The sequence below is a fragment of the Aplidium turbinatum genome, chromosome 8 (genome assembly GCF_918807975.1).
Source record: "Aplidium turbinatum chromosome 8, kaAplTurb1.1, whole genome shotgun sequence".
Lineage (NCBI taxonomy): Eukaryota > Metazoa > Chordata > Ascidiacea > Aplousobranchia > Polyclinidae > Aplidium > Aplidium turbinatum.
The window spans coordinates 24,046,011-24,061,716 of NC_137479.1; the positions used below are offsets into that span (position 1 = coordinate 24,046,011).

Genomic DNA, 15,706 nt, shown 5'->3' on the forward strand with positions numbered 1-15,706 from the left:
AGCTTGTGCTGAAAAAATTGTTTGTGTTGGCAACTGCGCAAGAATGCGTCTAAACTCACTTTATCTTCGGGCTGTATAAAACTAAATCTATTACACGGAAAACTGTTGTCCCTAGTTTCGTTTTGAATTGGGAAATATTTTCCCAATATTATTCAGGCTTAAGTGGTCATAAATAGGCTAGGCTTATCTCGTTTGTATCGACAAAAAATTTGTTATCTACGCTAAACAAAAAACTCGCTTCAACTTGCCTTTGAATAAATGATAAGCATTTTACATCCAGTTGTTTAGGGTGACCAGGCTTGACAACTGCTGAATTGTGGGAGACACGCAACACATGTGCCTGGATCTAAAAACTTTCCTTCTTCAACTGAAATTGTTTCTACCCTACTCTAAATGGTGTAGTAAAATTTTCACGTTTTAGTTCTACCTATCGTTATGTGAACTGCTTATCGACCAAATTTCATCACGCTTGTTCTTTTATGGGCCGTTGTAATATAGATCATCATATGTGCCTACAAACATAACCGTCAAGACATCCCAATGGCATTGCACGTAACAGTACAAAAACTTACAGTTAGAGTACTGACATAACATCTTCGCAACGGCTTCGCTGGCGCTCGTTTAAAAATGGGAATTGTCGATCGACAAACAACAAAATGCATCATCAGTACCGCGCGCACGTAGCTATCAGTGTTCAACTGACTGGAGGAGTTGATCAATTGACATGCTGAAAACATCTGTTCGAAACAAGCTAATGGTAGCCAAGCTGGTAATGAGCTGGCTTTCCGGACTTGACATAAGATTGCGAATTATTTCTAACGCTGAGAAGTATTGTTGAATAGACTTAGTCATGCAAATTAAACATTAGAGTAACCCCACTTGTCGTATGAAAACTTTTGCAAACTACTCAGTTCTCAAATGCCACAAGACTAAATAAAAACATTCTCGTAAAGATCTCATAATCAAAATGCATACATGAAACAAATGCAAAAATATCCATAAACAAAGAATAAGCTAGCATTAGAAGGCCTCGGGATGCACGTGACTCGAGATTATTGGTCAAGTGCGGTTCAAATTATACGACGTACGTAAGTAGACATGACGCAATATGATGATTATGATTCTCCCCGTCTCGAAAGTGTCATGTGATGTTCAAACAGCTCTTTTGAGCGTTCATTTCAACGTTTTTAATAAAAAATAAATCATTTTTATTCCAGTTAATATAAATTGCGTACCAGTAAAACATATGCAGGGAACGTTATAATGCTTCACTTGATAGCAAACACCAAATATAAAATACAGTACGATAAAAGAAGTGCGATACGATTTAAGTGCACAGAGTGGAAACTGATCACGAAGGTAAATTGTTCAGCGTGGAGATAAAACATCTGAACTTTTGTAATAACCAAACCTTTTCGACATTATTATCCAACAAGTCACATTTGCTACCACATGTCAATTCTTCACAGAATAACGGTAAACTTTATAGTTTTGGAAAAATTGAAACATTTTTCACTAAAACACGTATTGAGCAAGCAAGGGCACACCACGCCGTACTCTTTGAATAACAATGAGAGGAAGGATATGACAAACTGAACACACCTGAGGAAAGCGTTATAATAACACAACATTCAATCACTGATATGATTTTGAAAAGAACTGAGCTTCTTTTAAAGTTATTTTACTGCAGTGTATGAAAACAGGATACAGGATATTGCAATTAAAAGCGAATCTCGTGTTATATAATATGTGGTTACTGCCCTTGAAGATTGTTATTGAGCATACCACATGTCGTACAACAATTCAAGGTCGCGAGGTTTTTCAACTGCTGTATATAGGAATTAAGGACAGCCCAATCATCAAAAGACGAAATATTGCAGAAAAAGTAACATCTAAAAGTATTCTAACATGTTGACGTCGTTATATATACATTAATGCAACACATAACGACTTGAATTTGGTCTGAATTTAACCTGAGAAGTCGCACCGAACTAAAACATGATTCTATCGTACGTGATATAACCTACTCATCGAAAGACACATAAATAATTGTTTCGCTAATAACTGGAAGGTGGCACAGGAGCTGGTCGTGCAGGGCGGTCATGTGATGGCTGGACGTTGAGACGTGGGGGAGGCCTGGAAGGAGGCAGGTTCACATTTCTGGTCTGTTCCTGCTGTTTTTGTTGTTTGTTGACGGGTGACCAAACCTCCCCGTCAAAGGCCGCCTGCAAGCAGAAAACATTATTAATACTATATATACAAAAAGGAACATTACATTAAAACTAACATGTAGTGCTGTACCCACTATGGCCTCAGCCAAAATACAGTCGTGCAGTAATGAAGCTTGTATACTTACCCGGAAGTATATGATGGAGCCGATGATGATACATACGGAGCCCAGCAATGTCGGGATGATAAGCACGGAGGGAAGGCAGACGCTGTAAAGAAACAAACGTTTAGCCTGTAATATCAGCACATTTGCTATGTGTGTGTTCTCATATGAGAACATCCTGACACGTTGAGAACCACTGCTCCTACCTAGAGCAGTGGTTCTCAACGTTGTTCAGCTTGCAGTGCACTAAGAAAATAAAACATCGCGACGCACTTACTCCAAAACAAAGTTGCGTTAAAAAATCTATGAAGTTTGTTTTAAAATATGTTATTACGTAGATGCCAAACTCATGTTCAGCAAACATGTTTGCTGAACATGAGTTTGGTATCTACATTTTGGGCTCTTTATTTTTTGAATAGATTAACCAGGCGTTCCAACCATTTTGCTCCTATGTTATTACGTATTATACACTTATACAAGTCTAACAATTTAACGAAATTCTAACGTGACATTTACCCTTACTAGGTACCACAATGACAAGACATTAGGTCAGGGGTCACCAACCTTTTTTGCATGCGGGCCACTTTGGCACTAAGGAGAGCTGTGGCGGGCCGCACTAATAAAATGTTAGGTAGGTTGACTCTTATGCTTGAAAAGAACGCATTTCGTATCCAGTATCTAGCGTTACATGTTGTTCATATTTATGTTAGAATACCGCAGCAACAAAATTAATCGAACAACGCTACTGCCAGGCCAAGCTCCTTTAACAACACTTTTGACTTTTTTAACAATGCCTAATAAACGAGGCCACTTGTTTTGCGCACTTATAGCGAGGCGAGCGGTTTCATCAGAATATTCATCGCCAAGCAAGAGTGGTGTTGTCACTTCGCTTCACAAAAGATATCTTGCAATTAACAATTTCAGTAAACAAGGAAATGTTTGACACATCGCAGTACAGGCAACAATAGTGACTTGCAAACATATCAGCGAAAAATAGGCTCCAATAACAGGGAAAAAGAAACCAGGCACCATAAAACAAACGCTTGTGGAAATCATCGAAAAATCGTAATTCTATCGTAATTCATGAACAGTCTTCCCTCTAAAAAAGCAATGAGTTGGTTTTTCATCCTTTTTGTGAGAGTCTATAAAACCGTCTTTCTTTTAAGTTATTATAGACAACTGTCACTTGCGGTGCTTATCAGCGTGGCAAGAATTTGTTGATTAACAACATTTTGTAGTACTTGCTTCGGCAGTAGGCCTACATATACTAAAATTGGAACGATACAGAGAGATTAGCATGGCTCCTGCGCAAGGATGACACGCAAAATCGTGAAGCGTTCCATATTTCTTTAAAAAAAAAAAAAAAACGTTTTGCAGTAGCCTACTAAGCTAAATATTTTCATAATACAATCAGAAAAAAGTCTTTAAATTTATATATAATATTTTGCCAATTTATTATAAATGAAGTTGGCACACCGACCTATTTTGCCTACAAAAACTTGCATAAAGAGAACACTGCTCGTGAAACACAATAACGGTGAAACGCACACTAAGTTAGTGTTTACATGACATTTGCAAACTTAAATTAAGCCACCCCATGCTCACAGACAATTTCGAAATTCGAAAACAGACGTTTTAATCAACCACTGGAACAGTGTGGTTAGACATCGCATTGGAATAACTTTAAGCAACCCCCACCTAGAACTGTAATCTGATTGGTCGGTGGTGAAATCATATGCAAAGCGAAAATATGCTTCTCGGAAAGTATTTTTTCCTTCGTGCTCTTTAACTCCTCAAGAAAAGTATTTTTGGTTATACTTGTATGCTGATGCCTTTCGCGGGCCGCAGCGATACAGCGTGGCGGGCCGCATGCGGCCCGCGGGCCGCCATTTGGTGACCCCTGCATTAGGTAAATACCACAGTATTATCAGTTACTGTGCAACTGTGCATTCAAGTCTTGCTTGTATGCATGTTTGTGACGAGAAGGTCATTTTTTCAAAAATTCAAAATGTTCCGCGGCACACCTGCGAACTAGGGTGGAGTGAAAAAACTTTTTTGTTTAAGTCGAAAAAAACGGGGTTCTTAAATCCCGACAAATGACCTAAAACTTCATTAAAAATTGACTTTAGGGGGTTGCCCCCATTTTCCAGCCGGCAACCCCCCAATTTATGCGCACAAGGGGGTAAAATTGCCTATCTCGGTAACCACTGGTCGTAGAGTCATGAAAAATAGCTCAAAAGCTGCCAAAACATCATGTTTCTATCTGTCCTAAGAAGAAAGTTTGCTCTATTTACAATACAAAACGAGTTATAGCCAAAAAACCAAAATATACACACATTTTGTTAAAATTCAGCATTTTTTCTGACAAATTGTGATCTGTCATTAGTTTTTAAAAAAAAAATCTATGTTGCACAAGATATAATAACACACTGATAATACCGAATGTGAAAGATGCAGGGAGGAACTACGGCAAGAAGAGCAACAAAATTTCAGCCTACTTTGATGGACATAAACATACAACACAAACGGTTGTGCAAGGTCCAAACGAAAAGCACTACAGATCTGTTCAATTGGAAGAACACTATAGTTGGCAACACTGCAGTTGGCGAGCCGGGGAGTTATTACCTCACCCACTTTTCTCCTGAAGATGGCAAGGGCAGAACCATAGCTCAACATCTATTCAATTCATTACAATACAAGGTACAGAATTGCAAAATAAACTGGCAGTTGTTGGTACTGATGGCACTGTATCAATGACAGGAAAACACAACGGATGCATTCGAGGCCTGGAAGAGTTGCTAAATAAGCCACTTCAATGGATAGTATGTCTGCTACATAGGCTACTAATGAATTGCCTTCGGGACATGTGTTTGCAGGTCTCGATGGTGCTACAAGTGGCCCAGACACAATTGCAGGTTCAATTGGAAAAAACTACATGAAACTGTATCCTGTTGGCCAGTTACTCAATTCAAAGAGCTCTCGCAACCACTTTTGGCCTTTCCAAAGCTCCCATCCGAAGTTGTGAATGACTTAAGTGCGGACCAGTTCTATGCTTATAAAATGTGCTGGGCAATTATTGAAGGAAACGCTGTTGTGGTTGGACCAGTTGTGCATTCAAGATGGCTAACTTTGGGATGCAGAATTTTACGTTATTATGTGACAGTGGATGAACCGCCTTTGAACCTGGAGATTCTGGTTCGTTTTTGCCTTGAAGTATATTTTCCGACTTGGTTTGAAATCAAGCTAAACAACCATATAACAAATGGATCCATAAACTTTTTCAACTTGATTCAACGAGTTTTGAATTTTTCTGACCAAAACATTCGGGAAATTGCTTTGAATGTGGTGACAAGAAACGGTTATTTCGCACACCCCGAAAATATTCTGATTGCAAACATTCGCAAACTTGCAAACATTGCAAACATTCGCAAACATGCCGCTGAAACAAATTCACTTATGGACATTGAAAGCCATAGCAGTTCCAACCCATTGAACTGCAGTCCAATTCGTTTGTTCTGTGTTCCAAAGTTGAACTTGGAAGCAAAGGCATACCACGAGTTAGTTGATATTGAACCTTATCAACAACTTTCTCCAGCAACTGAGCACTTAACCGATGCAGAGTTGGAAGAATGCTGCGAGAAGCCTCTGATTTTGTTGCATCCATGCCACAATCTAACAGTGGAACGACATGTGAAGCTCGTAACAGAAGCATCAGCACAAGTTTCAGGATTTGAAAGACGAGATGGACCCATTCGCCAAAAAGTTAAGTCTCGTAAACTGATGAAAAAATTTGACACAAAAATGCATTTTAAATAAGTCGTTTTAATTCAATTGACATTTTTTGTGATTATCATGCCATCAGAAGGCCTGAATTGTCATTTTAAAAACAGAGCCTTTTAGGATTAGCAATGCTCACACTTGAAATATTTCAACTGAGGAATTACAAATCAACGAAATTATGAAAAAACGTTAAGTTTGGGGGCGACTGGGATATGAGTTTACCACTCTTCGAGTCTCCAGCCACCCAAATATATGTCAAACACAATCTGCCTCCAGCCGTAATCAAACTCGTGCTTTGCCGCTGCAGTATTGAAAACCACGAGCAGTTCCGCTCGGCCATGTCGCTAACATGTCACACCAGGCAAAGCAACTTGTTTTTGCAAAATGAATATGAGTTCTTTGAAGTTCATCACCAAACACTTGTGATATTTTTGCACTGCTGCAATTAACATTATGCTTAATGTGAGTGCTTCATTATGATGTTTTGAACTGATGTTAAAAGGACTGTGTTCTGAATATTTTTGGATTATTGGCCTAATCTTCGGTATTATCAGTGTGTTACTATATCTTGTGCAACATATCAGATTTTTTTTTCAAAGAACTTATGACAGATCACAATTTGTCAGAAAAAATGCTGAATTTTAACAAAAATGTGTGTATATATATTTTGTTTTTTGGCTATAACTCGTTTTGTATTGTAAATAGAGCAAACTTTCTTCTTAGGACAGATAGAAACATGATGTTTTGGCAACTTTTGAGCTATATATCATGACTCTACGACCAGTAGTTACCGAGATAGGTAATTTTACCCCCTTGCGCGCGTAAATTGGGGGGTTGCCGGCTGGAAAATGGGGGCAACCCCCTAAAGTCAATTTTTAATGAAGTTTTAGGTCATTTGTCGGGATTTAAGAACCCCGTTTTTTTCGATTTAAACAAAAAAGTTTTTTCACTCCACCCTACTGCGAACCTTTGGCGCACCACAGTTTGAGAAACGCTGACCTACAGTTCGATGGAGTACCGGTAGTTTATGCTCTGAGCCTTTCACATAGCCGAAAATGTCAAACCTTTGTCTAACATTGAAGTGAAAGTATAAGAAAACAAAGCGTTTGTAAAAGTTACTGAAAAAAAACAAACTTACACGAAATATATAAAGGAACGAAAATAGAAAGTCTTCATACATGGCAGCTTATTGACAAAGTTTGATAACAGTTCTTGATTCCTAAAAAAACAGCAGATGGAATTGAAAAGTTTCTCTTTTCTGTAAAAAACTGTTTAACCAATGAATGACAAATAGTAAGTATCAAACGTTTGCATTTGCTTGATGTAATGAGAATAGTAAGAGCAATCGTACACTTAGTGAGTTAATTTAAAAATACTACACCAAGTGCTATCAACCACAAACTTAACCTAAAATAATTCCATCAAAAATGGTCATTTTACAAATTATGAGTATGTAACACCCATATGATATGTAGGTGATAATAATGCCATAAGAAAAACATGGTTCCATATTCAGTTGGACATAGAGTGTTAAGATAAGCTTCTCATTGTACCACATAACTAGGCGTTGACACTGAAAATAGGAGAATGACCTTTTTTTTTGGCTGCCTCACCTCTAAACAGTTACCTCTAAAATAATAATTACCTCTAAACTAATAACTCCTAATTACCTAGCCTCTAAACAGGGTTAAGGAGCAGTATTCTTTTAACTATATACCAGTTAAGCAAGGTGTCCAATCAGAATTGAATGATAGGAAAGTGCTGCTGCCACATACCAAAGAGTAACCATGCCGCAAGTAGTCTTAACAATATGTAATGTTTATCGTGAATGCAGTTAGAGAATATGCATTTCAGAAGTGGAAAACAAACTAATAATTTGACAACTCCTCTCATGCAATATATTTAAAGTAATAGGGTTATCAAAATAAAATGCTTACCAGCGAGTTATTGTATTTCCTTTATTTTTCTTGCCTCGTGGGTATTCCAATACAGAGATTAGCAATCCAAACACCCTGTATCAAAAATTTTCAAACACGATTACTATATCATGCCATTCTTTCCAATAAACAAAAAAGCAAACATCACTTACGAACATTTTTTAATACTGTACTACCAGAGATGAAAATAAGCTGTGTATAATTTCACTATGACCAATTCTCGAAAGTTCTTAAAATCATGCTGACAATTACTGGGGCACAAAAACTTTGGCTGTGAAACAATGATTTTCAGTAGAAACACATGTAACAATTTAAATAAATCTACACAAACATACAATATGTTTCTCGGCAGCCGATTTGTAGCAAGAATTGACAGCGATAGACACCGACACGTGCTCAGCCTTGTGCTGATAGCCGGGAAGAACGCCCCCTTCTTCACAACAAACATACAATATTACTTATGCTATGCGAAGCGTCTTACATTCCATATATTCCTATTGGAAGCCAAAACAAGAAATTTTTCAAAACTCCACCAATGATTCCAACTGCTCCTCCAATCAGCATCACTACAAAATCAAGATAACCATTTAAATACAAAGCAGGTGTTCCAATAATCTATGATAGTGTGGTAGTAATGAAGCCTAGTGGGAGTAGTGTAAGAAGGTATTATATTTAGTGCACTTTGAGACATTTTTTCAAGATGTCAGCACTAAGTTGAAAATGAATGCTCACAATACCATCACTATGAACGTTTCACAAAAATATATGTTAAAGTGCATGACATCATGCTGCATTAGGCCAACAAAAGGAAATCATAGCCTCAGCCTAAAATGCATGGCACACACACATACAATTAATCAATTAGATCAAAATTAGTTACCAGTTCACCATATCACCAAGATTGTTTCACCTTAATAGGATCATCAGAAAGAACTTATTCAAATAGAATCGTATTCAAGAAAAAGTTTTTAAACACGATTAATATATCATGCCATTCTTTCCAATAAACAAGCATCACTTACAAACGTTTTTTTAATGCTACACTTAAGTTTTTAGAGATAAAACTAGAATGATATTCTATTCGAATAAGTTCCTTCTGATGATCCCATTAAGGTGAAATAAGCTGTTAAGGTTTTTAGTGAACTAGTTACACCAATTTTGGTGTAATTCGCTCAGCTTGGCATTGAGTACTTTTTGTAGTATTAATAGCATATATTGATCAATTATACTATTTAGTATCCATTGTGACAATATATAGCTAAACATAAATGCAATCTAAGACACAATAAATAGCTAAAGCAACAAAAGACTATACAGTCATCGGGTCAGCTGCTCTTATTTTGGGTGTGTAATACTGTATTAGCAATATCGCTTTCAGTTCAATCATGGTTTGTACACATCACTTATTACACATTATTACATGTTTCATAAATACTAACATTCTATTTTAATACACCTGCTTAACATAAAAAATTTTAATTGCTTTTTTAACAATGAAAATGAGAGACTCTTGAGTTAATTTGCTAATCAAACAATCTATCACTGGTTTGTTTTTTTCTTAAAATGTCACAATAATACAATTGAAATGAAAGACGCAGTGGAAGACCCTACGAGTGACCTTGTCAGCTACCTCCTGCCAGGTTTTTCAGATAATGTTACCAACAAAAATTTTCTGAAAACACCAGAAAAAAGGGGTGTAACCTACTTCATCCCCTGAACACGCCGTCTCCTGAAAAGATCGAGAAAAAAATACAACAGAGCCTAAGTCGCTGATCGGATTTGCCGCAAACATTTTATAATTTTTCCCTTTAAAAGATCGAGCCTCTCAATGCTAGACTGCAGTTATATCCGCCCCGATAGCTCAGTTAGTTAGCGCTTGACTTCTGGAATGAAGAAACTTCAAGATCAAGCGGCGCTGGTTCAACTCTCGGGGTGTGTGCTTGAGCAATGCACGTAAAGGACTGCTCTCCATTCAGCGGCATCTATTGGATGGAATAATTTCCTGGCAATAAAAAAAAAATTTCAACCATCGGAAACTTCACTCTGTCCAATCTCGGTGACCGGCCTGCGTCAGTGATTCAAAGCTTCTACAAGTATGCAAAACTGCCAAGATTAAGCTCTGCAAGAAGCTTTCCCAGTCTGAGGATAAAGATTTAATCATCATATTATTACCACTAAATCTAATTAAATTAATGTTCATACTTTATCAAAATTAACTAATGTGATATGATATAAAGAGTTGCTGTGTAAATCAAGAATCCCTGCAAACTGGGTTTTTTTCTTCGCTGAGACTTTTTGGTCACTTGTCTGAAATGACTTGAAAAAATTCGGTCATTTTTTATTTAATTTGGTCATTTTTTCTGATGAAAATATTTCCTTTCAAGTAGCTGATACAAACCAAAATTTGCACATTATGACTAGCTACAACATTAAGTTTTGCTGAGAAACTTGTTTTTTTTTGGACATTTTGACCGAATTGACTATTTATTTTTTGGACATTTTGACCGAATTGACTACATTTTTTTCAGACATTTTGCTAAAAAATCGGTCAATGACCGATAAATGACTAAAAAAAAAACCAGCCTGTAAATGACTGTTTTCTCATTCTGACGTAGCCTACCATAACAGGAAATAAGTAAGACAAAGCGAAGCAATTGCATTGAAATTTTCTAGCTGTTAGTACAGTAGCATTGGTAACACAACGTAGGCTAATGACAGTGTTTTATAGCTAAGCTATAAGCTACGTAACCACTGGCGCCAACTTACAGGGTGGCCACTGGCCACGCCACTCCATAACCGCTGTGGTGGGGTGGCAGTCACCCCGTTTAGGTTACATTACTTACTGCAAGTAAATGTAATTTGAATGGACGTTTAAATTTTTTTTGATGATTGGTTTTCACTTCAAGTCAACGCAAAGCAAGAGGTGAACCAATACAGTACCGGTATTGCGAAGAAAATGATTGTTTTTGTTACAAGCATGATACTCGCGTAACATCAAGCAAGCTACGTGAAGATTACGCAACACGTGGCTACGAGTTTTTTCCTTGTTGTTGTTGTTGGGATTGTTTTATTTGTTATTTGTCATAAGTCATTGTTACGATTGTTAGGTTTACAATGGGATTTATGAATCAATTAAATACGATCTTTCCATTGCCTCCCTCAAAAGTCTTTTTTGAAAAATTTTAAACTGCTCATAATATCGCTATAAATTATGACAGCTATAAAATACTTGGAAATAAAATTATCTGGATGATTGATAGCTCCACCCCCTAAATCAGGGGTCGGCAAACTTTCTGTACTACTGGGCCAAATCTACAAACTTCCGGTAACGTGCGGGCCGCATAAATTTCAATCTATAAACAATCGCCACTTTATCCTTAAAATCATGGCGCACCTGCAACTCCTATTCCTGTGTCTATTGCACAATGAGACGTGTTTGTTGCCGTTTCATATTTATTGTCAAACACGTATTAAAACGCAATGCATTGTTTTTATTTACTTATCATTTATCAATGTGAAGGATGATGTTGTTTCTGTGTCATGGCCAAGGTGTTTAAATCAGCTGGCAAGTTTGTTGATGATATTTGCAATACGTCATTCAAATGACGATCTGACAGGCGAGTGCGAAGTTTATTCTTTGCGTAATTCATTTTTGAAAAAAGCTGCTCACAGCAACATGTGGTTCCAAACATGCACATCACACGTTTTGCATTGTCATACAGATGAGGATAGGTGGATTTCTGGACATATTCTTTATAAAAGTTGGCAATTGGAAGTGAATCGTATTTGGCCTTCAAAATGTTGGATGATTGAAGTTCAATTATTTCCATTTGCATCTCATGTGACACAGTATTGACATCCATTGAAAATGGAATGGCAAATAAATCGAATCTGTCTTTTTGATTTTTCAAATCGCAAAATCGAGATTCAAAGTTAGTTTTAGTGGAAACGATAAGTGATGTGTACTTATCAGGGTTGGAAGGTTTACAAAGGCCAAAATTGAGAAAATGAGCAAAGTTGGAATTGATTACCGTAGTTGAGTTTCCCAAAGACGTAGCTTGTTTACGAAGGCAGTAATATGATCATACATCTGCTTAATAAATTGCTCCTTTCCTTGTAGTTGTAAGTTTAGCTTGTTCATATGAGAAGTGAAATCAGTGAGAGGCTAAATCTGTTAACCAATCACAATCACTAAGTTCATCAATGCCGAAACCTACGTTTCTTTTGTTTCAAGAAAGTTTTCGTTTCGTTTTTTATTTCGTTTCGCAAATCATAAAACCGTTATAACATGGCACATGCGTAGATAATGATGAAACTTTAGTTCATGCACTAAAAGTAAGATCGTTCGAGGGCCGCAAAAAGTTTGTCCGCGGGCCGCATTTGGCCCGCGGGCCGCAGTTTGCCGACCCCTGCCCTAAATGAATATCTATTTTCAAATTTCATTAAAAAAATGCAATTTTCGAAACTTTTTGAGTTTTATTTAAAAAGTGCAGTTAGTAAAGTAGCAGTTTTAATGTTCTGCAAATTTACACGTTTACATGATTCTGAAAAGTTTTAGGTTATCATATTGTGCTATCCGCCACCCCGTGCAAAAATAAAAGTCGGCGCCTATGTACGTAACAGTTCATCGATTTTTCTTGCATATATTTTTAAACTCTTAGAAACATTATCGGTCAATACACAATTTGAATTAAGATTGTACGGTATATACTGTAGCCCCTCCATTACAAATAATCACAAGCTGCCACACTGGAATGATCTATTCACTTCCAACTAACATTTCTAGACAAAATTACAAAGAAAAAGTCACACTTATTTTGTGGTGGCCCACAAAAATTCAATGATTAATTCAAGGAGAAAATTATTAAATTGTTTGCGGAAACTCTGATCAACGACTTGGGCTTTGTTCTATTTTTTCTCTTGATCTTTTCAGGGTACAAAATCAGCGGACAAAGTGTTCAGGGGACGAAATAGGTTGCATTAAAAAAAAATATAATACATTATAAGGCTACAATCACAATGTGGTAGCTGGTAGGCTAGTAACATGGTGATCTGTATACACAGGCCTTGACAACGTACGAACTGGAGATCTGACTGAAGGCCGATGTATTTTCAATTTTGAAGTTTAAGTTAAATTCACTTTATATTCCTTTTAAATGATAATTTAAACAATTTAAATAGCCAAAGTGTGATCACTGAATCCCAAATCACTGCAAAACTCCTCAAATTATGTTGACAAAATGACAATATTTTCCGAAATACCGCTGCTGCCAGACGTTTTTTGGATTCCACTACAAGTGTCAAAATCTAATCCGTTATTTGAATGGTAAAAACAGCACAAAAGTAACTCAAACTCTCAAAAAATGTAGACAAAGACTCTATTTATCAACTAATACTCAAACTATCAACTTATACTCGCGATTTTGGCTACTAACAGATCGGCCTTCAGTCAAATTTTAAGCTGCACGTTGCCATGGCCTGTGTATAAAGGTCGCCATGGCTAGTAAACACACCAGTCAACCATGAGAAAATTTAATATATAAGAACATAATATACACAAATTGGATCTCAAAAGCCTATCGCACCACTACATTCATTCTACAGAAAACTGTACAATAGAGTTTCATTTAGCAGTCTGCGTAACAAATGATTAAGTACGTTGTTGCCATACTTCTGTGGTATGGTCTTATAGGTATACTCTAAAGAACCATATTTCCAAATGACCAATGAAAAAAATCCTAGATAAATAAAAAATTGAAGCCTTCCTTTCCTGCAGTAAAAACACTATAGTACCGGTACTTCATGTGAAATCAAATCCTACATCAAAATTTTACTAGATACTCACCATAAGCACCCAACAATGCACTCTCATTAGCCCACATTGCCCATTGTATGGTTCGCACATCACCAGCCATTTTCGTTTAAACTTTTATCGGAATTATAAAAAATATTGTTTTATTTAATTCCACTATAAACTTTTTGAGAAAAAATACAATGTACCAGTAGTGATTTATATAATACACAAGCAATGGTAATAATTTAAGTTAGATGTCCTAGCTAACTCCACATACAAATCATTTAAAATGCAACATCAACTTGACAACTGCTGACATTTCAGACTTAGAAAATCTAAAGCTTTTCGTTATGATATCATAAATAGTAGCATACCGGTAGATAAAGTTCATTGACGCAAAGTCTGCAAAGACATTGGCAGACAACCAGAATTCAGAAACCGTGATATGCTTTATATGCAAAGTTGCCAGATGCTTTTAAAATTTCAAGTCCAATCGCTACTGACCAGCAAAAAGCCGCAGAAAATATGGCAAATTCGCACACTACCAAACATAGGAAAAATTGAAAAACATTTTGTAACAAGTGGAAAGAAACCAAACAACAAAAAACGTGACTGCTAAGCCTAAAACTTTTCAGCAACTCCAAGGTCTGACTGCTATCGTAAATCGAACTACTGTCTTCATTATATTCAATAAGACTATGCAGGTTGAAAAGGAGCGATCTTCCTGGCGTCAGCACTACCGGACTACTCACTATAGAACAGCGAGCATTGTGTTTCGCTAACCATACCGGTGTAGCCTCCACACTAGCCATCAAGACTCCACGCTGACGCCGGGAAGATCGCTCCTTTTCAACAGTGTATATCCTTGGCAACAGTTGGTTTCTTGTTTTCCTTCCACTAAGGTAAGAGTCGCCCGGCCATCGCAGGCCATCTTTTTGGGCTATGCAGAAAGAGCCTGCTGTCTCCCTGGCCTGCTCCGCCATTCTAAATTTGCGGACGGGTCATGTAACGTTTTCGATCCACACTCTCCCTCCACAGGTACCTCGACTCCCCAGCCTGGCCCCCGCGACCTAAGCTGGTGGACTTACCCCTCCGGATGCATCGTCACCCCTAAATCAAGCCACTCCCCGCCACCGCGGGGTGTGCTAAGCGTCCAGAACGGTTCAAAGATGGAGGATATATTTACGATACGATTTTTGCATAAAAAACACATCTCGAAACATCTTCGAATAAAACTATGTTCCGCAACACGTGCCACTTAAAAGAATCCGATGCATGCAAAATTTAAGTGGCACGTGTTGCAGAATATAGTTTTATTTGAAGATGTTTGGAGATGTGTTCTTTATGCAAAATCGTGTTAATTTCTTGAATATCTTAAGAATATCCTCCATGTTTGAACCGTTCTGCTGGACGTTCCTCCCAAATGCCCACCTATTGATGCACATCTCTGGAAAGGTAATTTAATACTAAATCCGATGCATGCAAAATTTAAGTGACACGTGTTGTGGAATATAGTTTTATTTGAAGATGTTTGGAGATGTGTTTTTTATGCAAAAATCGTATTATTTTCTTGAATATTGTAAATATATCCTCCATGTTTGAACCATTCTGCTGGACGTTCCTCCCAAATGCCCACCTATTGATGCACATCTCTGGAAAGGTAATTTAATACTGAAACCGATGCATGCAAAATTTAAGTGGCACGTGTTGCGGAATATAGTTTTATTCAAAGATGTTTGGAGAGGTGTTTTTTATGCAAAAATCGTATTATTTTCTTGAATATTGTAAATATATCCTCCATGTTTGAACCATTCTGCTGGACGTTCCTCCCAAATGCCCACCTATTGATGCACATCTCTGGAA

General features: G+C 37.2%; 1 protein-coding gene and 1 pseudogene across 1 annotated transcript; one reads left to right on the forward strand and one right to left on the reverse strand.

Moving 5' to 3' along the window:
* Nucleotides 1-487: 487 nt before the first annotated feature.
* Nucleotides 488-14,025, reverse strand: LOC145775773 (cytochrome b-245 light chain-like). Its single transcript, XM_082587139.1, has 6 exons — nt 13,895-14,025; nt 8,531-8,615; nt 8,050-8,124; nt 7,251-7,331; nt 2,357-2,438; nt 488-2,225 (listed from the first exon to the last, which is right to left on the reverse strand). Exons 1-6 carry the CDS (start codon nt 13,962-13,964, stop codon nt 2,058-2,060), a joined length of 561 nt encoding a protein of 186 aa, XP_082443265.1. The 5' UTR covers nt 13,965-14,025; the 3' UTR covers nt 488-2,057.
* Nucleotides 3,585-3,681, forward strand: LOC145776486 (U6 spliceosomal RNA; annotated as a pseudogene).
* Nucleotides 14,026-15,706: the final 1,681 nt, after the last annotated feature.

What these genes read in the sequence shown, in the direction of transcription:
- LOC145775773 (XM_082587139.1), bottom strand. Translation starts at nt 13,964, where the DNA reads ATGGCTGGTGATGTGCGAACCATACAATGGGCAATGTGGGCTAATGAG. An exon ending in CCAATAGGAATATATGGAAT is followed by an intron (nt 8,125 to 8,530) that starts GTAAGACGCTTC and finishes TTTTTGATACAG; the next exon opens with GGTGTTTGGATTGCTAATCT. An exon ending in GGAAATACAATAACTCGCTG is followed by an intron (nt 7,332 to 8,049) that starts GTAAGCATTTTA and finishes CTGTTTTTTTAG; the next exon opens with GAATCAAGAACTGTTATCAA.